The following is a 24,440-nucleotide window of genomic DNA, read 5'->3' on the forward strand; positions in this document are numbered from 1 at the left end:
TCTTAGAGGAAACTCAGCAAGTTTGAAATGCGTCTTTGTGACCACATGGGGGCCCCATTCAAAGGCTCCTTCGATCCCGCTAGCCTGGGTTTGCCTCTTAAGGAGTTTTCCCAATTATTTATTTAATTTTTGCCTCCTTTTTGTTTAAAAAATTCTATTCTTATTGCTACAAAATAAAAACGGGAATTGAAAAAAAAATGCTAGAAGACGTATAAACAACAGCCCGTGGTCTCACTGTGCAAGAAAAAGGAAGCTAACTTGTGTTGCTCTGTAGGCTTCCAGACGCGCTGGTGTTTTTTTCTTTTACACAAAACTGAGATCATTCTGGACAGACTTCTCCTCTTAAAATACCACGAACGCCTTCCCACAGCAAGTTCTTCACCAAAACAATTATAAATATGGTATTGTGTTCATTTCACTTAGAAATATTTGTTATAAATAAGAAACACATTACGGAAAGTTCGAAGTGGCAGTCCACCGGGATTTACCGAACTACTTTCCTGTCGTTGGAAGAATTTATTGTCTTTCACACCAAGACAGACGTTGAGTTACAGCTGTCCCAATAAACAAATAAATACATGAAAAGCCCAAATTGCCTGGCAAAGACCTAAAGCCTCGGAGACGACGTGGCGGATGCCCTGTGGGGGAAGGCAAGGGTCTTCTGGGGCTGTCGCCGCGGTCACCCGGCCCGGCGAGGCTGGTCCCTGGAGCCGGGAGTTTCCTTTTAGTAAGCGAGTCCCTCGGGGGTGCGTAGGCTCCGGAGCGGGAGGCGGGCAGGAGGCAGGTCGGCGTGGGGTCCAGGCGGTGCATCCGCGCACGCCGGGCCGGAGGCCGGTGGGTCGGTGGGTCGGGGCGGAGGGGTCGTGGGGTGGGGGGATCTGTAGGCATGTGGGTCTGGCGGGGGGGGCGCAGGGGCCAGTGGGTGGGGCAGCGTTGCGGGGGGGGGGCGGTGGGTCCGGGGATCCAGAAACCTGTGGGCCGAACAGCATAGGTGGTGGTTCAGGGGGTCGGGAGGCTGGTGGGCGGCTGGCCTGTGGGTCGGTGGACCTGTGGATCCAAGTGGGTCGGCGGGTGGGGAGGCCGGTGGACCTGTGGGTCAGTGAGTCAGGGTGTCGGAGGGGTCGGCGGGCTCGTGGACTGGTGGAGTCGGGGAGTCGGGGGGTCGGGGTGGGGTCAGAGGTCGGGAGGTCGGGAGTTCGGCGCTCGGGGGTCGGGAGGTCGGGGCGGGGGGAGTCTGTGGGTCCGGGGTCGGGCGGTCGCGGATTCGGGAGGCCGGTGGGTGGCCGGGCCGGGAGATCCACGGATCCGCGGGCCGGTGGACCGGCGGGTGGGTGGGTCGGCTGGCCGCGGGGCGGGGCGGGGCGGGGCGGGGCGGGCGCCGCGCCTGCCGTTCGCCTCTCCCGGCTGCAGGTGGGGCTGTGCGGCCGCGCTGCCTCCAGGAAGCCTCACGGGCCTGCGCCGGCTCCCAGGATGCAGTGTGGACCGGCCGGGCGCTGACGGCGGCGGCGCGTCTGCGGGCGGAGCGGCGCGGGCCGGCCAGCGAGGAGCGCGGCGACGCGGGCGGGGAAGGCAGGGCCGGGCGGGCGCCGCCTGCGGAGAGGCCGGGGGTCGGCCTGCGTGGAGCCGCGCGGCGGCGGCGGCGGCGGCGGCAGCGGCGGCGGCGACTTCCTCCGGGCCGGGCCGGACAGCGCACGGCCATGGCCGAGGCGGCCGCGGCTCCGGTAAGGGCGGCCCGCGCGCACGGACGCGCGGACTCGGGGCCCGGGCCCAGCACTCGGCGCCGCAGGCCCTGGGGAGGGGCTCCGTGGGCCGGGCCGGGCCGCCGGGCCTGGGCTCCGGCGGGCGGAGCGCGGGGTCCGCCGGGGCCTACGGCGCCCGCCGGCCGGGCCCCCCATTCGCGGCCGAGCCGGGGCAGGGCGGACCCGGCCGACCCCGCAGCGGAGGCCGCCCCACGCCGAGTTCCTGCAGCCCTCCGCGGCTTCCTGCCCCCGCCCCATCCGCTGGCCCCTTCCTCTCCGCGCCTCCCACCCCGCGTCTCCTTTCTCTGCCCACCGCTCTGCCTCAGCGGTCCCTACCCCCCAGCTCCCCCAAGCGGCCTGGTGGCACCTGGGAGGTGTCCGAAGCGGCTTCGATTCCGCACACGCCGAGTGCCCGGCCCGATCGAGGATCGAGGTCGGGCCGGAAGACAGCTGCTCCTTCTCGTAGAAGCGGGCAGGCACCAGCCCTGTTAGGCATTATTTTGTCCTCACAACAAACCTGTGGGGTAGGTGCTCGTTCCGTCATACAAAGGAAAAACCCGAGGCCTGGAGAAGTTAACTTGCCTAGGATCGCCCAGCTAGAAAGTGTGTGAAAAGGCACAGCTGGTCTGTATTCAGGGACACATTGTGTGTTGGGGGAAGCAGACAGGTACACTGGTGAGCATGGTGCAAACAGTGAGTGAGTGGTTCTGGCACTGAGGCAGAAAGGTGCTGCGGGAGGGCAGGGGAAGGAGAGGGAGGCGCTGGCACCCCTTCGCGGCCTGTGCTGCTGTGATTTGAGCTGGGCTTTTAAGGAAGGCTAGGATTTCATCCGGCCGAGTGGACCGGTGCAGCTTTCCAGGTAGGAAGGACAGCTTGCGCTCAGAGAGAAGGCAGTGCCCAGCGGGTTCAAGGACCGGAATCCAGTCCCTGCTCCTTGGAAGATGGTTTTGGTGAGGAGGCAGTGGGAGAGAAGGCTGCAGGGAGACTTGGAAGGGCTTTTAATGCCTGGACTTCATCCTGGGGGGGGGGGGGCAGGGGCGGTCCTGGATGGATTTTGAGTTCTCCTACCATGGGCTCCTCACAAGCATAGGATTTCTGCTTCCCTGGCGGGAGTCGGAGGGCAGCCCCATATTACCCACCCACCATTTAGTATGGAGCTGGGCCTGCGCAGAAACGGTCACCACCTCGCACTAAATAGTGCAGAGGCCCTAGGGCTCCCTGCGCCTGTTGAAATGGTAGGCACACTGTGTGTGCCTGACGTCTTATAAAGGGGTTTATGGAGGTGTCTTTTTCCTGCAGCACAAAGGTTGCCGTCCTGTGGCAGGCAAGGGCACTCGGAGGCTGAATAGGATTTCAGTAGCTGGGGAGCTGGGTGACTTCTGGAGCAGGCTCTTGGAGGCTGGAGTCAGGTGGCAGGGACTGATCAGAAAGGACAAGTGGGCAAGGGAAGGGTAGCGGCTGCCATGGAGGGTGGCCCAGGGACCAGTCCAGCGCCAGGCCCTGCAGCCTGGGGGCAGAAACACCTGCCTCCTGAGAGTAAGAGTCTCACCCACCACAGCCCTCTGCCCACCAGCTCCTCCCCAGCGAAACCCCTTCCTTCCTCAGGTCAGAGGTCACCTCGTGCGGTCTCGCTCCAAACAACCACGGAAGCTCTAACTGGGCTCGACAGTGTTTTGGGCCACTGCTCACACTCTCCGCTTACTCTTTTCCACCCATGCTGTAGTTCTCCGAGCCTTTCTCCAGATGAGCCCACACTGTTCCCTACTAGTCGCTTCTATAGTTTTACTATTGTTTGGGAATAGTTTCCAGAATGTTCTAAGGAGACATGCGTCCTCAGGCACAGCCAGAAGAAAGTGCAGATATCTGGACCTCCTCTCTGACCCAGAGGGCCCACCGTCACATGTGGGTGGGTCGGCCGGTTTGGCCCCTCCTCAAGTGAAAATGTGCCCTTTCCTCGCGGTCTCCCAACTGCCACCTCTCAGGTCACTCAGGCTACGTGTGAAGTTTCCAGCAACAAGGAAGTCATACGCATTAAAGTCTGACCTTATGGCATATGTTTTACCTTCCTCACCCAGCCTGTAAGGTGTGTCCCTTCTCCCCGAGGAGCTACAGATGTCAGACTAGTTTTCCCCTTGGGAGTGGTGAGCACATCGAGAGAAACAGAGTCTCAGAGGGCCCAGCGGACCCGTGTTGATTTTGTCCCCTTGACTCATGCCTGCCACGTGGGTCAAAAAGTCTAACTCTTGGCTGGCGGAGATTTGCAGTAACGGTGATTGTTAGTTTAAGGAAAAGTAACAGGAGGGGGCAAAATCAGATGGCACTGGGGGGAGAAGGATTAGCTGTTTGATTTTTATGTTTATTAAAAAGAGACGCTTTTAAGAGATGCTTCAAAACAAAACAAAATAAAAAACAGTTGAGCAATGCTCATGTTTGTGCCGGTTCAGTGAACCAGCTGTTTTGTTTTGTTTTTTGGTTTTTGCGAGGTCATCGTCCGTACACGGTCCTGCGCCATTATGATGGGAGGTGCAGGCTGGGCGCTGGTGAATCTGCAGTTTACTATTTATCCCCTGAAATGCCCCAGCAGTGCAAAGGCGCTGTTTATTTAGCAGAAGTGCACGGAGCACCTTCCACGGGCCACGCACTCTGCTGCAAAAGCTGGGTTCAGGGAGTCAGCTCGGGGAGATGCGAGAGGTCCCCAGTCCGGGCGAGCTCAGCCCCCCTGGTAAGAAGGCACCTGCCCAGATGATGGCCGAATCTGAGTTACCCTGAGAAGCCCATCCTGGGCTGAGATCGGGCTTGTGGCCCAGGGCATTCCCACTTTTAATCCGAGCTCTGTGCCCCCCCCCCAGCCGCCCAGCTCCCCAGCACCCAGGGGAGAGGGGCTGAATGAGGGTGCACTTCTCTTTGTTTCTGAAAGATTTCTCCATGGACGATGGCAGCCACAATTCAGGCCATGGAAAGGAAGATCGAATCGCAGGCTGCCCGCTTGCTTTCGCTAGAAGGTCGGACGGGGATGGCCGAGAAGAAGCTGGCGGACTGCGAGAAGACGGCCGTGGAGTTCGGGAACCAGCTGGAGGGCAAGTGGGCCGTGCTGGGGACCCTGCTGCAGGAGTACGGGCTGCTGCAGAGGCGGCTGGAGAACATGGAGAACCTGCTGAGGAACCGAAATTTCTGGATCCTGCGCCTGCCCCCCGGCAGCAAGGGGGAGGCCCCCAAGGTATCCCTCGGGCCCCTGGGGTGGGACAGCCCGAGGGACCGTGCCTGGAAGTGTGTGGGTGAGCATGCGTGACCCTTGTGGTTCCAGGTGCCCGTGACCTTTGATGACGTGGCCGTGTATTTCTCCGAGCAGGAGTGGGGCAAGCTGGACGAGTGGCAGAAGGAGCTCTACAAGCACGTGATGCGGGGCAACTACGAGACGCTGGTGTCCCTGGGTAAGGCATGACACTCATTCTGTTACATGTGACTTTGGGAGTCCCCAGACCTACCTCTCCATGCTGGTGGTTTTCGTCGCAACAATGTGTAAATCACTAGAAAGCTCTGACCATGCAAGGAGTTTTCTTCTCCTCCTACTAAAGATGAGCACCAGGTGACCCGAGTTGAAAACTCCCTCTACCTGGTGACATTCGTGGGTGGCCACACAGAGAGGGGTGGTGGCGTTTCTCTAACCAGGCATGGAGCATGGACATCTCCGTCCTGCCGCGACAAAGTCTGAAGCCTCGGGCTGCTGTCAGGTCCAGGACGGGGCCGCTCTCCTCCTCAGGGGGCCTGCTCTGAAGCCTCGGGCTGCTGTCAGGTCCACATTCCTTTAGCCTTCTCTTACAGGAGTATGTGGCCTTTCTGCTGAGTTAGTGGTTAGTGGAGAAGACGGGCAGACCATGCTTCCCGTGCCAGCGCTCTCTTCATGCCTCAAGGCTCTGCTCCCTCAGACCCCTGGGGCCGTTGTCACTGTCTGTGTGCAGTGGCCCCAGGAGGTTGTTCCTCCCTGAGCTGCTTTCCTCTTGGGATGGTTTCTGTGTGACCCCAGATCTGGAGGCAGTAAGGCCTGCTCAGTGATGGTGGGAACAGGGGCAGGCGCGATGGTAGATTTCAGTTTAAAGAAACACACCACTTCTTAACGGGAGACCCTACCAGAGTGTCTTCACCTGGGCACGGACTTTGGGGCCAGATGATTGGTTGTCGTGGGGCTCTTCTGTGCCGTGTGGGATGTTCCACAACATCCTGGCCTAGACGCACCAATGCCAGGAGCACCTCACCCCCAACCCCCAGTCATGACCATCAAAAATGGCTCCAGACTGCGGAATGTCTCCCAGGAGACAAAATTGCCCATGGTTGAGAACCAGTGCTCTGTACTAATCTAGAAGTTTCGATTCTGGGCCACCCGTGGATTCCCAGGCTGCCTGTCACCAGCTCTGAATGGAACCACATGGCGAAAGCTAACCTTTATGTCCTTCCTCAGACTACGCCATCTCCAAGCCTGAGGTCCTCTCCCAGACTGAACCGGGGAAGGAGCCGTGCAGCTGGCGTCGCCCTGGCCCCAAGGTTCCAGATGTTCCTGTGGACCCGAGTCCAGGTGAGGGGCTGAGAGAAGGGCAGGAGACCAGGCAGGCCGCTGGAAACAGGAAAGCAGGGGTCAGGGAGGGCATGACTCTTCAGGAAGAGCTGAGGAGAAACCTCAGACTTGAAAGTTTTAAATCTAAGTTTTTTAATAGTTGAGTTATGACCTGTAACCTGTGCTCCTAACACTCTAGGAATACTTCCCAGCACGGAAGCAAGTGACAAACTTAGTCTTTTAGCAAAGAGATAGAGCCAGTACACACAGTCAGGGAAGGAGGGGGCAGGACACTCACAGGGAAGGTAGGAGTGGGTCGGAGACAAAATGTAATTCCTTCCAGTTCTATGAAGAGCCAGCATCGCCCCTGACCAGGAGCCAGTCCCATTGGCTGGCCACATGTTTCAACACGATTAGGGCGACAGACTCATTTAAGGTGAATCTGGATACCTGGTATTACTGCTTCGGATTTTTCTGGAGCTAGCCAGCACCTCTGAAATCCAAGGGAGAGACAGAAGGATGCGTGAGAGAAGCCAGGAGGAGACCCCACCCCACGCCCACCCCTGCAGGCCCGAGCCTGCTTTCCGCACAAAACCGCGGTGTCTGTCCCACCTGCCTTGGGTTTTTTCCTGGCGTCCGAACACCTGTGTTGCTAAAGAGCCTCACTGTGTTTCATTTGTGATTAATGACACACGTCTCCCGGGTTCGCAGGGGACCGCAAGTTAGGGTCCCGCTGCCGAGCAGCGCATGCGCAGAGCTGGCCAGGCGGTCCACGCTCCCGAGCGCGCTTACCAGGGGCGCTCGCCTCCACGGATGTCCTTTGAGACTTTGCTAGGTGCCAGGGACAGAGCTGGAAGTGGAGGACGGAAGGATACTCAGCAGAGCGCTGCAGAGTCTGAATGGAGAAGAGGGCACGGACGCCGAGCCCGGCCTCCAAGCCTGGGAGGGAGGTCCACGGTGGGCTTGGTTCACTTGACCCACACCATCTCCGGGGAGGCCTCTCCGGTTCGCACGCTGCCATCGAGAGGGTGGAGAGGGGCACAGAAATACGGTGGCTACTGGCGACACCCCCACACACCCTCCCCTCCGACACAGACTCCACTTTCTGCCTCAAGCCCCATAGCAAGAGCCCCGTTACCCCTGCCCTAACCTCTGCGGGAGAAGTCCGACCCCAGCTCACTCCGGAACCCCCCCCCCCCCCCGCTCGTGCATCCCCCCACCAGACCTCCTCTCTGCTTCTTTTCGGTTCCTAAATTCTCCCTCCGTGCTTTGGGGAGCTCAGTCCCCAGCAAGACCTCAAATGTGCAGGCTCTTCCTGGAGCATCCCCACCCATCCTTGTCCGCGAGTCCTGGTTCTTTCCAGGGCCTGGCATTGGCTGCAGAGCACCCCTTTCCCATGTCCCTCTAGCCCCGGCCTTGGCAGCAGTGTCCCTGCTCCTCCATATGGCTTCCTGCTGGTCTCCCCTTCTCCCTGGAAACCCCCACCTTTCATTCAGATGCTTCTTGTCTTCCTGCCGCCTCCTGCAGACCGCATCCCTGCTCTTACCACTGTGGCTGGCAAGGGCACAGAAGGTGCTCTGTGCACTGGGAACACCCCAGCCTCCACTCCCTCTCCATGCCCCCACCCAGGTCATTCCCCTTTTGCTGAGAGTGATGCACCCTCACCTCCCCTCACTTTGAGTTCAGCCGCCCAGTGCCCTGACCCCAGTATCCAGCAGGACCATAATGCTGGTGAAGTCCATCTCCCTGTCCTGCACCTGCTCCCACGCAGCTGCACATGGCTGAAGAGCCCTCCCCACAGCTCGCTTTTTCTTACCTGCAGTCCCAGGGTGTCTCCTTGGTCCAGTCAGCTGTGCAGAGGTTGGCAAACTGTGGCCCATGAGCTTAGAAAGGTTTTCATGTTGAACAAATACTGTTTAATTGGGGAAAAAAAGAAAGAAAGAAAGAAAGAAACGATATTCACAGCCCCCCTACCCCACCAGCTTGTCGGTTGCACCCGCGCACTATTCTGCGTGTTTGCCACCACGGTCAGACCTCCTGCCGAAGGCGCCCTCCACTGGGCACTAGATCCGGTCCAGGCCACCTTAGCAAGGACCCACACCCCCCATCCTTCCCATCATCTGCCCCTGCCATCGCTTGCTCGATTTGAACACCGACCCCTTGTGACGGCACAGCCCTGTAGCAGCCGCCCCTCTTCTGCCCTCCTGTGTCCCGTGCCCCAGGAGTGCTCTCCTTCAGTGCCTGCTTTCTCCCCTTCCTCTTCCACTCCAGAGGTCCTTCCATCAGCACCTCTGTCGGGCCACAGGGGCCCATATAGCATTAAAGGTCTGGTCTTAACCATTGGTGACATCATTTGCCACCGTTGATGGCTCTCTTCCCAGATTCGCCGCTTTGACAGGATGCCTCCCCCTCCTGGTGTCCTCCTGGCTTACTTAACACCTTCCCTTTGCTATTTCCCAATGCTCTTTCTGGTCTCTAAGCGTCGGGGTGCCCTCCATTCTCTCTGTGTGGTAGGCTCTGCATGCCAACAGCTTCTGCAGTGTGTCCCCTGCTGGGCTTCTCCCTGAAATCACACCTGGCTGCCTGGTCTGTCCCCGACCCAGGTGGGATAGACATCTTATGCCAAGCACTCGACCAGCGGAGCTCCTCCTCCCCTCGTCCCCCACCCCCAGGTCTCTCCTGCTGTAGTAGACCACTGCCCACCCTCCAGCTGCAGGCGAGACCCAGGGGTCAGCCTCGGCCCTTTCTCACACATACAGCCATCGGAGATCTAGTAGCGAGCACTCCGGAATGCTGTCCCACCCCGTCTCCTCTACCCTGCCACCCGAGCCCATCGTTTCCTGTGGTCACCTCCCGACCACCCTCCCCTCTCCTGCTCTAATCGCTCAGAGAAAGCCCTACGCCCTTTCCTTCAAAACCCCTTCCTGGCTTCCCACGGACTCAGAGACTCTGGCTCATGCTTCCGGTTGCGTCTCGCTCCTCCTGTTCCAGCCGTACTGTCCTCCTGCTGCTTCCCCCAGTGCTCCAGGCTGCTCTAGTCCCTGAGCCTTTGCACCTGCAGTGCCCTCTGCCAGTAACGCCCTTCAGGTCCCCCGCCGACCCCGGCTCCATCCATTACCTCCTTCAGAGCTCTTATTTAACATTTAAATCATCACCTTATTTAAAATTGTGTCCCCCTGTTCCCACCCAGAATTTCCAGTCTCCTTTCCCTGCTTTGGTTGGTTCCACAGCAGAGAGCATCATCTATTGTGTGTATTTCTAGATTGTGACATATATTTCACATTTACAGAATCAATAGGGATACAGACAGCATGTAAATTTCAGAGAGAAGAGATGATAGATTTCACATTTGCAGATGACTGTATGGCCGGCAGGCTCTCCCCAGGAGGGTGTAAATTTCAAGAGGACAAGCACTTTTATGTCTTTTGTTCATGTGATCATTCCAGGCACCTCGAACTGCCTAGCGCTGAGTAGAAATTCAACAGATATTTGTCAAATGTATGTAGTTACGTAATTTAAAATATTTTTGTGTAAAAATATGTGTGGTGAATTCCTTGTTAGATTTCCTAATCTCACTCCTCCCCAGGGTAACTCGTAGTCCTAAAGTGGATGTTTTCCTTCTCCATCAGCCTTTTAAAACTTTCATTTAAAACTGTTAGGTCCACCTGTAGCCATAAGCAATATAATATGGTTTTGTGTGTTTTGAGAAATGGTATCAATGTCAGTATATTGACCACTCGGTACCATGGATTTCAGATCTGTCTCTGTTGATGCAGATAGATCAAGTTCATTCATTTTAACAGATGCTTAGTATCCCCAAAGCAACTATGTTCCAGCTTGTTCTCCACTGGTCTGTTGATATGCACTTCAGCTGTTTCTGGTTTTTCACTCTCACCAGTGGTGCCGCAGTGGGCAGTCACCCCTGTCTGTCTGTGTCCGTGTGCTGCGGCCTCTCCAGGGAACAGGCCGGGGGACCCCCTGCACCGCCAGGCATGCTTGTCTGCACCTCCACCATTGCCATGGTTACGCAGCTGGTCCTGCTCCCGTCAGCAGCCAGGAGTGCCCGTTGTCTCACATCCTTGCCCTCCTTCAGCAGTAGCTCCTGGCCGATCTGATGGAGGTTGGCACAGCATCGTGTTTTAATTCGCCTTTCCCTGACTCTCAGTGAAGCGAAGCACCCTTTTCACACGTATCTGGTTTCTTCAATGAATTGTCTTTTTCTGTTTTTCTACTGTTGCTTTTCACTCTCTTACTGATTCAGACTTCTGTCTGTAGGTTCTGGATCCAAACACTTTGTCTGTTATTTGCATCACAAATATCTTCTCTCAGCCTGTGGCAGGTCTTTTAACTTTGTCGTGCCTGTCTAGAAGTTGTCATTTTGGGTACAATCAAACTTACCAGTGTTTTCCTTTATGATCTGCTTTTTCTATCTTAGGACAGCCTTCCCTACTGCACTGCGGGTCAGAAGGACATTCTTCTCCATTTTCTTACGAAACTTTTAAAGTTTTGCTTTGCACATTGAAGTCTTTAGTCTATCAAAAATTAGTATTTGTGGGGTTCCTGGGTGGCTCAGTAGTCAGGCATCTGCCTTCGGCTCAGGTCATGATCTCAGGGTCCTGGGATCGAGCCCCGCATCGGGCTCCCTGCTCAGCGGGAAGCCTGCTTCTCCCTCTCCCACTCCCTCTGCTTGTGTTCCCTCTCGTACTGTGTCTCTCTCTGTCAAATAAATAAATAATTTTTTTAAAAAGAATTAATACTTGTGTAGGTTATGAGGGAGAATTTAAATTTTTTTCCCCACAAGGACATCTGATTTCCCAACAAAATCTGCTGAATATTCTGTCTTTTCGCCAGTGATTTATAATAACGCCAGTTTGGTCATGAACCAGGTTCCCGTGCACGCACTTGGTTTCTGGGCTCTTTATTTGTTGTTTTTTTTTTTTTTTTGGTCTTTGTCTCTGTGCCAACACTCCCTGTTTTAGCTTCATAAGAAGCTCTCTTATCTAGGAGCCTAAGCCTTCCCTACTTGCCCTTCGAAACTTTCCTGGACTATTCTTAGACCTGTTCTCAATGAGTCTCAGAATCATGATGTCAGGTTCTCGGAAAATCCTGTGGGAATTTTGATGGGAACTGCATTGACTTTGTCATTTCATTTCTGGAGAACTCGCTTCCTCACAACGTGAGCATATGAGCCCCTCTCCCCATGGGCAGACTCACTGACTGAAGGCTGAGTGGCCTGAAGCAGCTTCACGGTTTTCTCCAATCGTGGTTTCTATTGTGGATGGCATTTTCACATTCACTGTATCTTAAATAGTTATTACAAGTCTATAGCTCTGCTGTTAGCTTCCTTTAGTAAAAGACTCCTTTTGCTCAGCCTCCTTATTATTTCTAGTAATGGACCTGTCACTTGAGATTCTCATGGATTTTGTTCTGTAGACAGTTTTACCTTCCTCAAATAACACCAAAGTTATCTCTTCTTTTAAAATTGTTATAACTTTATTCTTCTTCTTTGGCAATTTGTCCAGGATATTGTCACTTGGTCCCAGCGTCCTTCTCTGTGAGGTGCTTCAAAGGTCTGGGCGGTAAGGATGGTTTTTGCCATAGACTTTTTTAGATTTTATTTATTTATTTGACAGAGAGACAGAGATCACAAGTAGGCGGAGTGTGGGGGTGGTGGGAGCAGGCTCCCCGCTAAGCAGAGAGCCCGATGCGGGGCTCGATCCCAGGATCCTGAGATCATCACCAGAGCCAAAGACAGAGGCTTAACCCACTGAACGACCCAGGTGTCCCCTGCCATAGACTTTTAATGATATCCTTATTAACTGGGGCGCCTGGGCGTCTCAGTGGCTGAAGCTGCTGCCTTCTGCTCAGGTCATGGTCTCAGGGTCCTGGGATCGAGTCCCGCATCGGGCTCTCTGCTCAGCAGGGAGCCTGCTTCCTCCTCTCTCTCTGCCTGCCTCTCTGCCTGCTTGTGATCTCTCTCTGTCAAATAAATAAATAAAATCTTAAAAAAAAAAAAGTTTATAGACATGGGACACCTAGGTGGCTCAGTCAGTAAAGTGTCTGCCATTGGCTCAGGTTATGATCCCAAGGTCCTGGGCTAGAAGTCCGCATAGCAGGGAGCCTGCTTCTCCCTCTGCCTGCTGCTCCCCCTACTTACACTCCCTCTCTCTGACAAATAAACAAAAATCTTTAAAAAAAAAAATCTACGTACAGAACAAAATCCATGTAATCCTTAAAGAATAAGAGTCAACACCCACATTCTCAAAACCCCAGCATCAGAAACCGATCACAGCCAGAACCTTCCATGGCCCCGTGGTCCGTCTCTGAGCCGGTTCCCCCCCTTCCCTTTTCCAGACAACCAGAAAATTCAGAAGGAGGTGTGATCAGTCCCTTGCTTTTCTTTACATTTTGATTCCTTACGTGTGTATGTAGATATTCCTAAATAACACTGCTTCTCTCACGGGCCCTCCCTTCTGGGAGTCGCTCTGTGTTGACACAGCACAGCTGCCCTCGTTCCTTGTCACCGCTCTCTGGTTTTCTGCTTTACGATGGCGACACGGGGCATGCATCCTTCTGTCGGTGGGCGTCCGTGCTGTTTCTAACGTGTTTCCTTTTAGGAACGATGCTGTTGTGAAAATTGTGAAGCATGTGTAGAAGTTTCTCTAGGTGTAGGCTCGGGGGTGGAACTGCCGGCTCGTAGGAAAGACGCGTGTTCAGCTTCTCCAGGTCACGTCTGAGCGCTCTGTACGGCACCTGCCCACGGGGCGCCTGGCCGCCCGCCGGCACTCATCCTCGCCAGCCCTGGAAAATTCCTATTTTAAAATGTGCATTTTCCCAATTAATGAGATTGAACGTTATATCCTCTGTGTATAGGCCACTTGTCTCTCTTCTCTGGAAGAACCTGTGTATCCCTTTTGTCTGTTTTCTTTTGTTTTCCCTCTACTTATTGACTAGTTGGAGCTTCTTTCTTGTTCTGAATATTAATCTCTTTCTCAGGTGTGTGTATTGCCAGTATCTTCCCCCTTTATGGTATATTTAAAAAACAGAGGCTTTTGATTTTAATATACTTGGATTTTACCTTTATGGTTTGTCATTTTCATGTCGTAAACAATTAAGAAATTTCCCCTAGGGGTGCCTGAGTGGCTCAGTGGGTTAAAGCCTCTGCCTTTGGCTCAGGTCACGATCCCAGGGTCTTGGGATCGAGCCCCGCATCGGGCTCTCTGCTCAGCAGGGAGTCTGCTTCCCCCTCTCTCTCTCTGCCTGCCTCTCTGCCTACTTGTGATCTCTGTCAAATAAATAAATAAAATCCTAAAAAAAAAAAAAAAGGAAAGAAACTTCCCCTACCTCAAGGCAGTAATCCACTATCTCATATTCAGCTCTCAAAGGTCTGCCTTTCACATTCAAGCTCTTAGTGGCAGGGGCAGCCGGGACCCTGGCTCTTTCTCAGTAGCACTTCGGGTCTTCTTTTCCTTTGCTCTTCGGGGGTCACCTTCCTAATGACCCTGTAACAAGTTCTGTGAGACTTGCAGATGGCACAGTGCTCAGGCTTGCATTCACTCTACTAATCACATTGGAGAGAAAGGACCCCTTTGCTGTATTGAAGCACGTTTTGGGGGGAATGTCCTAAGCCCCCTCCATTTAGTATATCTGTCTCATGTGCCTCCATGAAGTTGTAGAACTTTCTCCAAAGAAGATCTTGTACAGCTTTTTGTTGTTAGATGTATTCCTAGGTTCCTTGTATCATTTTTAGTTTTTATTTTTTTAGATTTTTTTTTTTTTGTATTTTTAACAAATTGCTATTGTCAGTGGTATTGTCTTTTTGTTTTGGTTTGGTTTTTGGTTCGGTTTGGTTTGGTTTGTTTTCAGAGAGAGTTTGAGAGCTGGGAGGGAGGGAGCAAAGGGAGAGAGAGAATCTTAAGTAGGCTCTGTGCCCAGCATAGAGCCTGACACAGGGCTTGATCTCATCTGCCTGTCAAGAATTGGAAGCGTAACCGACTGAGGCACCCAGGCACCCCAGTGGTGCCTTTTTTTTAACATGGTTTTTGTTTGTTGCTGATGTCTGCAGGGAGCTGCGAGGCAGGGAATCCTTTTTCCCCGGGGCCTTGTTCTCATCCACAACGGGCTCAGTTCTGTGACACGCCGCCCCCCACCCTTGGGCATCTGTCCAGGAGGCCCACCAGGAACGTAGCTCATCATTAGAGAGTGCGGGAGCAGAGGTGGACAAGCACAGTCCTCACCCACCCATCCTCCTCCCCGTGGGCAATCGGCTCCCCCCAGGGGCCAGGCCCTCTCTGTTGTTTTGCTGGGGATAAGCTCCTTCACTGTGGTCCAGTGGGGGGACTTCTCATCCTAAAGTCAGTAGAGTGGCATTGATTACTTGACCCTTAATTTTCTACCTGTTTTCTCTTTCATAATATAAACATACAAGGTCATAAAATACCCTCTAAGTACCATTGTAGATGCAGCCCACATCTTTTGATAAATATTATCTTTATTAGCATTGGGGTCCACATATCTTCTCATTTTCATTATCATTTGTCCTTAGAGCCTTGGATTATTTAGAAAACATACATATTTTTAAGTTTTAGTACCAATGAGGAGTTTGGGATATTTGTTCTTGATTTCTGACTTAATATTATAGTTAGAAAATAAGTGCATAAAGTATAAATCTTTTAAAATTTACCAAAGTTCATTTTATGCTCTCGAACGTTCATTTTTCCTGACTTCTGTGTGGCTTGAAAAACGTGTGTGTTCCTTGTCTTTAGATTCTGCTACGTCTGTGTGATCAGGTTCACTAATAGTGTCACTTGAATTTCCTATAACCCAGAGTCAGCTAATTTATCAGTTACAAAAACAGGTGTGCTGAAACCAGCCGCTGAGAAGTTGGGAGCTGTTTATTTCTCCTGGAGTTTTGCTTTATTATTTTGAAGCCAAATTATTAGATAAAACGTTTAGAATTCTTTTCTCTTTCTGGTCAGTGTAACATTGCACAGTGACCCTTTTTGTATTTCTGTGATACCTCTCTTTTCAAAATCAATTTCTTCTGATACGGTTTAATTACATCTTTTTTATTTTTATTTATTTTTTAAGATTTTATTTATTTATTTGACAGATCAAAGTAGGTAGAGAGGCAGGCAGAGAGAGAGAAAGGGGAAGCAGGCTCCCTGCTGAGCAGAGATCCCAATGCAGGACTCAATCCCAGAACCCTGGGATCATGACCTGAGCTGAAGGCAGAGGCTTTAACCCACTGAGCCACCCAGATGCCCCTGACTACATTTTTTTAAAAGAAGTCTTTATTCTGGCTTTTATTCTTTTACTCTGCTCTTGCATCCTTCTGTTTTAGGTGCGTCTTTTGCAAACAGCATACAGCTAGTTTTCTTGCCAGTTTTTAGTGTGTCTAGAATGGTGGCCACTAGCCACATGTGGCTTTTGGTCACTTAAAAAGTGCTGCAAAGGGGCGCCTGACTGGCTCAGTTGGTTAAGCAGCTGCCTTCCGCTCAGGTCATGATCCTGGAGTCCCGGGATCAAGTCCCACATTGGGCTCCCTGCTTGGTGGTGAGGAGTCTGCTTCTCCCTCTGACCCTCCCTGCTCCCATGCTCTTTCTCTCTCATTCTCTCTCTAATAAATAAAATCTTTGGGGCGCCTGGCTGGCTCAGTGGGTTAAAGCCACTGCCTTTAGCTCAGGTCATGATCCCAGGGTCCTGGGATGGAGCCTCGCACTGGGTTCTCTGCTCAGCAGGGAGCCTGCTTCCTCCTCACTCTCTGCCTGCCTCTCTGCCTACTTGTAATCTCTGCCTGTCAAATAAATAAAATCTTAAAAAAAAAAAAAAAAGCTACTGTAAAAGGGGTGCCTGGGTGGCTCAGTGGGGCAAGTGTCCGCTCAGCAGGGACTCTGCTTCTCCCTGCACCCCCATTTCCTGTTCTCTCTCTCCCAGATAAACAGATAAAACCTTTTTTTCAAGTGCTGTAAAGACAAAATATACAAATGGTGAACATTTTGGACATATCGGGTTAAGTAAAATATATTATTTAACATTAATTTCACCTTTTATTTATTTATTTTAACATAACTACTAGAAAACCTAGAATGAGCGGTGTGGCCTGCACGGTTTCTCCAATGGACAGTGCCGGTCCAGCCTCCTTACACTGATTGGGAAATTTTGCAGCTTCTCTCTCTGAATATCGCCTTACCCGCCTTCTCCCTGCTTGTGTATTTGGAATGTTTTCATACTACCCTTCGTAACAGCGCACGTGTCTTCGTATATTCGGCTCTGTCCATCATTTCTTATGTGTCTTCTAATTAGCTCACCATCCTTGGCTCCGTTGTTTTCTTTCTCGTTTCCCCTATAGACTGGATTTTTAAATTCCAGTGATTTTATTTTACAATTCCAAAGCTCGAGTTTCTTCTTTTTTCAAACTCTGATTGGTCAGTTTGGGTAGTCTCTTATCTATCAGACTCTTCCCCCTTTTTATTTTTCCAAATATATTAAACTTTATAGTCTGTGTGTGATAATTCCAGTATCCCATGTCTCTGCGGGCCAGGTCCTGTGGCGTAGGACCTCTCCAACCCCCAGAGGTGGCCACTTTTCTGGTTGAGCTGGTGATCTGTAGTTGTGAGCCCTGCAGCGCCTGCAAACGGTGGAAAATGCTTTCCTCCTGAGACACTCTGTCTGACTCTGCTGGTCCTTGGGGCCACCACGGCCTCAGCCTGGAGGCTTTCAGCCACTGTGTGGTGTGACCCGGCAGGGACAGCCTTGGGCACAGGCTTCGGTGCATCAGCTCCCAGGCTGGGACTTCGGTCCCTGTGCCCTTCCGCATGTCCTTTTTCCTGTAGTTCTTGGGAGTCAGTTCGGCCATGACTCTCATGTCATTTGGCTCCTCTTCTGGTTGTAAATTTAGTTTTTTTCATGGGGACCTGAGTTGTGGGGGTGTCCCTGGAGGGTAGGTTTGCATTTGCCTGTGCTGGGGGGTGGCCTCCCAGGTTGCTGGGGCGGTCAGCCAGTGTTTCCGTGCATTTCCTGGCGTCAGTTCTCTGCACCATGTGGGGGGTATGGATTCAGTGTGGACACGGGGAAGTTCGCTTTCTCAGGGCGGCTGGCCCACGCATGGCCCTAGACAGGTGGCAGCTTCCTGGTAGCGCCCTCGGGTGGCTGGAGTTTTTCTAGTCCTCAGCTCACTAGGACCGAGGCTCCTGGGCTCAGGCAGGCAACTCAGCGGGGCTCCGAGCCTTGCTTGGGCATCAAAGCTCAGCCCCTAAGGCCCACGTCCTGTTTCAGCAATTCGCTGGGTCGCTTGGCTTCTGTGTGAACTCTGGATTGACTTTGCATTTGCTCTTTGATTCTTATATCTGGGATCTCTCTTTTCTGCTCACTTATATACAGGTGGGGGGAGGTGAAGGGACTATACTTGGGGTGACTACGTAGCATTTCTGTGTGAAAAGCGAGGGCAGGAGTTGCCAAGAGCAACCCAGTCTTCTGCGTGGATGGTCCAGAGGTCCAGCCCCGAGAATGCTTTCCCGCCCTACCCTGTGCTCAGTACCACATGACCTCAAGCTTCGCCCAGAAGGCCCTAGGTCCCTGCTGTTCTGGCCTTCCATTCCGACTGGGTTCTCTTGCTGCTTGACCCCTGTAAGCCCCTGTGTCCACATCTGTGGCTGGATGTGTGTCCACCCCATGCCCGAGCGACCCTGATGCTGTATGTTCACACCCTTTCCCTTTTTTAGGCTCGGGGCCCCCAGTTCCTGCCCCTGACCTCTTAATGCAGATCAAGCAGGAGGGCGAGCTCCAGCTCCAGGAGCAGCAGGCGCTGGGGGTAGAGGCGTGGGCAGCCGGACAGCCGGATATCGGGGAGGAGCCATGGGGCCTCAGCCAGCTGGACTCGGGAGCAGGAGACGTCTCGACAGATGCTGCCTCTGGTGAGTGGCCGCACCCAGAGCAGACACCAGGAACGAGATGCCACAACAAAGGGCAGGGTGTGGGGAAGGAGCTTCTGGAAGCACTGCGGGCTCTCGCACATCTGGCCTGACTCACGGGGAAGTTTTCCCACCTGGAGGCAGAGGGCTGTACCAGATGATGTTCTGCAGGCCCCACCGTAGCTTTGATGATGCCCCTATCTTGGTATCTCTCGGCCTGACCTTCTCCAGCCGCACTCCTGCTCTTGCCTCCACCCGTGGGCTTTCACATCACCAGATGCCTCACATTCGAGAGGCGTGTATGAAATAAATAACATCTGAGCTTCCTGGGGCCTCAGAGAAGGGGCAAAAGAGAACTGGGTGCGGGAGAGGGCAGGGCCGTTATGCTTCCGCAGCAAAGGCCCCGCTGGGATCCGAGGGTCCAGCCTGCCCTTCCTTTCACAGGGGTTCCCCCTTCCTTCCCCTAACCCACAGGCTCTGATCTCTCTTCATTGCAGGCGTCCACTCCAACTTTTCAACCACTATCCCACCCACTTCCTGGCAGGCGGACCTCCCTCCCCACCATCCCTCTTCGGCGTGCTCAGACGGGACACTGAAGCTCAACACCGCGGCCTCCACAGAAGGTACGGGGCCGAGAGAGGACGGGAAAGGGTCGCGTCTTCCTGGGAGGCTGCCTGGGGCCCTCACTGTTACTGGTGAACTGCCCTGACCTTTTGGCCAACAGGCTGTTAGGTGTCTGTGATGTTGGGACGCTGTCAGTCTGTCCTTGATCACCTTCTAAATTCTTAAGCTTGGACAGCCTTTCTCGAGAATGTTTCCAGCTGTCCCTTTTTCATGTGGTCTTAACCAGTCAGCCCTGGGAAGCTGATCCCTTACGAGGACGTACCTTCTGCTCAGGCTCAGCAATCCTGGCTCCTCGCCGGCATCGCAAAACCAAAAGCAAACCAGAACCGCTTCTTAGGTACCAGCACGGCGAAAGACAGGTGTCTGAAGGCCAGAATCGGGAGGAACAACAGCCAAATTTATGTATTGGCTTTCTATTTACTTCTGTTTTGACAGCCGGTTGTCTGTTACTTAAACATTTCCATCATATTTTAGCCCCACCCCCAGAATGTGCTAGAAGCCTAGGTGCATGATCTAAAACTTCAGGATGTGAGATTCAAGTACATTTATATAAACTCAAACACATCGGTACTATTTCACTGACACCTTTTCCATGAGCAAGCTGGCCTCGTTCACTGAATGCTTGCTGCCTTCCAAATAGCATGCTGAGTGTTTTCAGACAGGTCACCCGGTTTAATGCTCAGACAGACCTGTGAAATGGGTTCCTCACAGGTCGGAGAGCTGCCTGAATCCCGCAGCTGGGGGGAGGGCACAGCACAATTGCACATCCCCCTGAGCCCACCACGGGGCTTCTGTGTCTTGGTTACTTGGCCACCTGTGGGCAGCCCCAGGAGACAAGCATGATGAGCCTTAATAGCCAGAGTGAACCTGGGGTGTGGTGAGCTGCTGTGCTTCTGGCTTTGCCTGTGCAGGTCCTTCCCCACCGACTGGGGCAGCCCCAGGCCCACCGGGAGGGGCTCAGAGGAGTAGGGCTTGAGTAGCTGCGGACTGGCCCCGTGAGAGTGCCCGGGCTTCCTTCTCTAAGCAGGTGTGGGGACAGAACGAGACGGGGTCTTTCTCTCTTTCTCAGCAGATGTAAAAATTGTGATCAAGACAGAAGTCCAGGAGGAGGAGGTGGTGGCCACACCCGTGCACCCCACTGACCTAGAGGCTCACGCGACCCTGTTCGGACCAGGCCAAGCCACGAGGTTTTTCCCTAGCCCCGTCCAGGAAGGAGCCTGGGAGAGCCAGGGCAGCTCCTTCCCCAGCCAGGACCCCGGGCTGGGCCTGAGAGAGCCCGCCCGGCCCGAGCGAGACATGGGCGAGCTCAGCCCCGCGGTGGCCCAGGAAGAGGCGCCCCCTGGGGACTGGCTCTTTGGGGGGGTCCGGTGGGGCTGGAATTTCCGGTGCAAACCGCCCGTGGGCCTGAACCCGAGGACTGGGCCCGAGGGGGTGCCCTACAGCTCCCCCGACAACGGGGAGGCCGTGCTGGACCCCGGCCAGGCCCCGAGGCCCTTCGGAGAGCCGTGTAAATACCCCGGCCGGACCAAAGGCTTCGGCCACAAGCCGGGCCTGAAGAAGCACCCGGCGGCGCCCCCTGGCGGGCGGCCCTTCACGTGCGCCACGTGCGGGAAGAGCTTCCAGCTGCAGGTCAGCCTGAGCGCGCACCAGCGCGGCTGCGGGCTGCCCGAGGGGGCGCCCGGGGCGGCGGCGGCGGCGGCGGCGGCGGGCGGCGGGGCGCGGGACGGCAGCGCGCTGCGGTGCGGGGAGTGCGGCCGCTGCTTCACGCGGCCCGCGCACCTCATCCGCCACCGCATGCTGCACACCGGCGAGCGGCCCTTCCCCTGCACCGAGTGCGAGAAGCGCTTCACCGAGCGCTCCAAGCTCATCGACCACTACCGGACGCACACGGGCGTGCGGCCCTTCACCTGCACCGTGTGCGGCAAGAGCTTCATCCGCAAGGACCACCTGCGCAAGCACCAGCGCAACCACGCGGCGGGGGCCAAGGCCCCGGCGCGCGGCCCGCCGCTGCCGCCGCTCCCGGCCGGGCCCCCGGACCCCTTCAAGAGCCCGGCTTCTAAAGGACCCTTGGCCTCCACAGACCTTGTGACCGACTGGACTTGTGGCCTGAGCGTCCTGGGACCCAGCGACGGCGCGGACCTGTGAGGCACACACACCCCCTCCCCCGCAGGCCGCGCGTGTCTCGGACGCCCCTGTTGCAGACTGCGGGGTGGTGGGGAAGGCTGAGGTGGGAACGGGGTCTGGGGGAAGCAGATTTCCACGTTATTGAACTGATCACTGGAAAAAGAAAACGATCCGGCCTCCACCTCTAAACAAAGTAGAATTCTCTGATTGTGAAACTGAGCAGCATAGAATCTTAAGTAATTTAATTATGAAAACTTTTTTTTTTTTTTTTTTTAATTCTTGACGAAAAAAGCTGGAAAATAGTCGTAGCACCAGTTTAGAGTGTACTTTTGGTTTCCGGAGCGCGTGTTTGTGTGGCCTGTGTCCTTACCAAGTCTGACAGTGAGTGTGCCCTGAGTTGGCCGACTGGGGACACAGGTGAGGAGGGTCCTTCCCTCGCACCACTGACTCCTAGGGATGGGCTGATGGTTGCACAGAGCTCGGTGGAGGTGAGACACCTCTGGCCCCCCCCAAGCTGTACTCCAGGCCGCTGGGGCTGCAACTCGTCCGGTCAGCACCTGCTCTGCAGTGTGGAGACCTGCTCCGCACCTGCTGTCAGCTGGGAGAAGGACTTGCCCAGCAGCAGCCAGTCCTATTTCCCAGCTCTCCTCAATCTGAAAAGGCCCCCCAAAGTGCTGGCCTATTACGGGCCATCTGCCACCCCTATGGAAAGGGATCTGGGTGGTGTGACCCTGTTAGGTGACTCAGAGCCTTCTAACGGAGAGTCACCTGAAAACCCAGTGTGAGGGCTGCAGAGACGAGGCAGCTGAGGCCGGCAAGTGGAAGCCTTGGCCGTCACCGTCACCTACCAGTAGAGCCAGGAACAAAGCTGGCCTGCCCGCCCCTGAGCGGGGCTGCTTTCCACTCCAGAGAAATGCTTCTCTTTCCTTTTCTCTCTGTGTAGTGTTTCATTGTCAAAATGCTTTCACTTCGCATCTCATTTGATGACTGTGACCTTGTGAAGCACGCAGGACAAGTGTTCTTTCCTGTTAGAGACGAGGAAGTAAATTCCTCGAGGGGGACACACCCCGCCCGGCTCAGTCAAGTGCGCGGTGCCTTGCCCACGGGCGAGGAGGACTACGGACTAGACGCGGCTCATCTTCCCGGAGCATCAGTCTGGGGGAGGGAAGGGTTTCGTCTTTGCCCTCTTAAGATTTGTGTCACATCTGCCAGAGCAGAGTCGGCGGGCGTCAAGACGTCGCTGAGCGCTGGCCTCTTTGGTGAGTGTGCTCGGTGGCAGGTCCGAGAGCCTGGGCAAGGGCCAAGGGCTTGCTCACTCCCCATCTGACATCTTCGAGGTCGAGCTAGAAACAGCCCAGGTTTCTTGATTCTACCACAGTGCCGTCCCCACCACACAAGTATCCATTCCCGTTTTGTTGGAGCAGCCGCCGGTTCCCTCGCCCCAAATGGGTGACTTGTCTCCCCTGAGGAGCGAGAAACCATGGCTTCCGTTCCGTCAGCTCCCTCGTGCGTACTTTTATTAGGCAATAGACTAGTTAAGAAAATTGTTTCTATGTACTGTATATTTTGTACCTGTTTACACTTCTAATATTGATATAACTGATATTTTGAAAAACAAACGAAGAGGAAACATCCTGTTAAAATAAAACCTAACCAGCACCAAGGCGCTTTGGTTGGTTGCATTTTTAGACCCGTGTCTTCAGCCCTGATGCCTCCAGACCCTTCTCACCAGGGAGCTGGGTGGCCAGCTCTCTCACGCCCCGCCCCTGCACAGGTCACCTCAGGTCATGGAGGCCACCGTCCCTGAGAGCTAGGAGTGGAAGAATCCAGAGAAGTTTGATTCTGTGGAGGGGAAAACCGTAGCACAGCCGGTCACTGTGCTTCAGAATATAATAATGTCGGTGTAATTTGGCTTTATATAATTCTGTACAATGTACATGAAGAAAATAGGTCTGGGAGAGAAAAGCAGTATGTCAGAGAACACCAGATGCTGGATGTTCTCTCCCCGAGTCTTGTCTTGGCTGGCCAGGAGCAAAGAAAGGACCAGCGATGCCTGGGGTCATTGTATTCGGCCGGTGGCGTCTGAGCCGGGCTCACACCCACGTTCCCATCAACCAGAGTTAATGATTGTTCATGTTTTCTCTCTTGTGGTCAGTCGTTGTCACATTTTGATCTTTGTCTTTTTAAGAAAATGAAAATGTAAAATAAAATCTGCGTAAAATTGCCCCAAGGGCATGGGAGTAGGACATGGAGAGAGAGTGGAAGTGGGTCTCACCCACGCCCATTGTGGTGATGGCATCCCTCCTGGGACCCACAGCCCCGATGTCGCCCACACGCTTCTTGTCGCCCCCCCCCGCCCCCCCGCAGGACATGTCTTCAGTCCTGGGAAAAGAACAAGGAACACTTCTGGTGCCTGCCCCGCTCACCAAGCCTCCAGCCCACCACCATGCTCGGCCGTTCACACACGCCCTCCCGCCACACGCCCGGGTGCTGCGGGAATCCCATGCCTCACGCCAAAGCCCTCAGCCATGTAGTGTTCCACTCAGTAGACGACTCCCAAGGCCCTGGCTCGGGTGTACTCTCAAAACAGGGAACTTGGGGAGGATGGGGTTTCGTGGGGGCAGAGGGTTAAGTTCAGTATCAATACCCCGAAGGGACACTCGGTGAACAGTTAAGGAGACCAGGTCAGCACCTTGGGCCCCCCCCCCCCCCCCCCCCCCCCCCCGCTTAGGCCAGAGCACTGTGGTCTCTTCTGGTCTTAGTGTCCTCTTGCTGCTAGGGAAAAGGACCACAAACTTTGTGGCTTAAGTCAGGAGAGATCCGTTTCATACTTCTGGAGGTCAGAAGTCCAAACTGAGCCTTAGGGGGCTAAAATCAAGGTGTCAACAGGGCTGCGTTCCTCCTGGGTCCAGTGAAGAATCCACGGCCTCGCCTTCTCCCACTTGTAGAGGCCACGCTTGGTTCGTGGCCCTCGTCTCCTGAGGCAGTCACTCCAAGCTCTGCTTCTATCATCACATCGTTTTCTGACCTGGACTCACCTGCCTCGCTCTCAGCATCTTGCAACGGACTCTGGGCCCACCAGGATAATCCAGAATAATCACTTCATTTAGAGATCCTAAATTAATCACACCTGCAAAGTCCCTTTTGCCATGTGAGGCACTATCATTTTTTTTTTTTTTTCAGACAGAGAATGAGTGAGAGAGAGAGAAAGCACAGGCAGGGGTGGAGGGACAGAGGGAGAAGCAGACTCCCCACCGAGCAGAGAGCTGGACGCGGGGCTCAATCCAGGACCCTAGGATCATGACCTGAGACATAGATGCTTAACCGACTGAGCCACCCAGACACACCATGTAAGGCACCATACTCACAGGTTCTAGGGATCAGGATGTGGACTCTTTGGGGGGTCGTGTTCCGCTTACTACACATTCCAAATCCCAGGGCAATCCCCAACTCCTGTCCAAGGCCAGGCCATGTCCTCCGTGAAATGTCCTA

The 24,440-nt window shown here is 54.3% G+C and overlaps 1 protein-coding gene across 7 annotated transcripts; it reads left to right on the top strand.

The window, feature by feature from the left end:
* The first annotated feature begins 1,422 nt into the window (after positions 1–1,422).
* Positions 1,423–22,611, top strand: ZNF746 (zinc finger protein 746). Of its 7 annotated transcripts, none has more exons than XM_045086425.1 (7): positions 1,423–1,721; positions 4,657–4,956; positions 5,044–5,170; positions 6,196–6,309; positions 18,012–18,203; positions 18,698–18,823; positions 19,894–22,611. In XM_045086425.1, the coding sequence occupies exons 1-7, from the start codon at positions 1,698–1,700 to the stop codon at positions 20,967–20,969; spliced, it is 1,959 nt and encodes a 652-aa protein (XP_044942360.1). In that variant the 5' UTR covers positions 1,423–1,697; the 3' UTR covers positions 20,970–22,611. The 7 variants fall into 7 exon arrangements, with proteins under 7 accessions (XP_044942360.1, XP_044942361.1, XP_044942362.1 ...); XM_045086426.1 differs by having other exon boundaries at positions 1,424–1,721; positions 19,897–22,611; XM_045086427.1 differs by having other exon boundaries at positions 1,424–1,721; positions 5,089–5,170.
* The last annotated feature ends 1,829 nt before the right edge of the window (positions 22,612–24,440 follow it).

The sequence above is a fragment of the Mustela putorius genome, unplaced genomic scaffold, assembly GCF_011764305.1.
Source record: "Mustela putorius furo isolate JIRA1106 unplaced genomic scaffold, ASM1176430v1.1 tig00000929_pilon_pilon_pilon, whole genome shotgun sequence".
Lineage (NCBI taxonomy): Eukaryota > Metazoa > Chordata > Mammalia > Carnivora > Mustelidae > Mustela > Mustela putorius.

Excerpts from the sequence above, each read along its gene's own strand:
- ZNF746 (XM_045086422.1), top strand. The coding sequence starts at position 4,312 with ATGCCCCAGCAGTGCAAAGGCGCTGTTTATTTAGCAGAAGTGCACGGA. Across the intron at positions 6,310-18,011 it reads TCCTGTGGACCCGAGTCCAG|GCTCGGGGCCCCCAGTTCCT; the intron begins GTGAGGGGCTGA and ends TCCCTTTTTTAG. Across the intron at positions 18,824-19,893 it reads CACCGCGGCCTCCACAGAAG|CAGATGTAAAAATTGTGATC; the intron begins GTACGGGGCCGA and ends TCTCTTTCTCAG.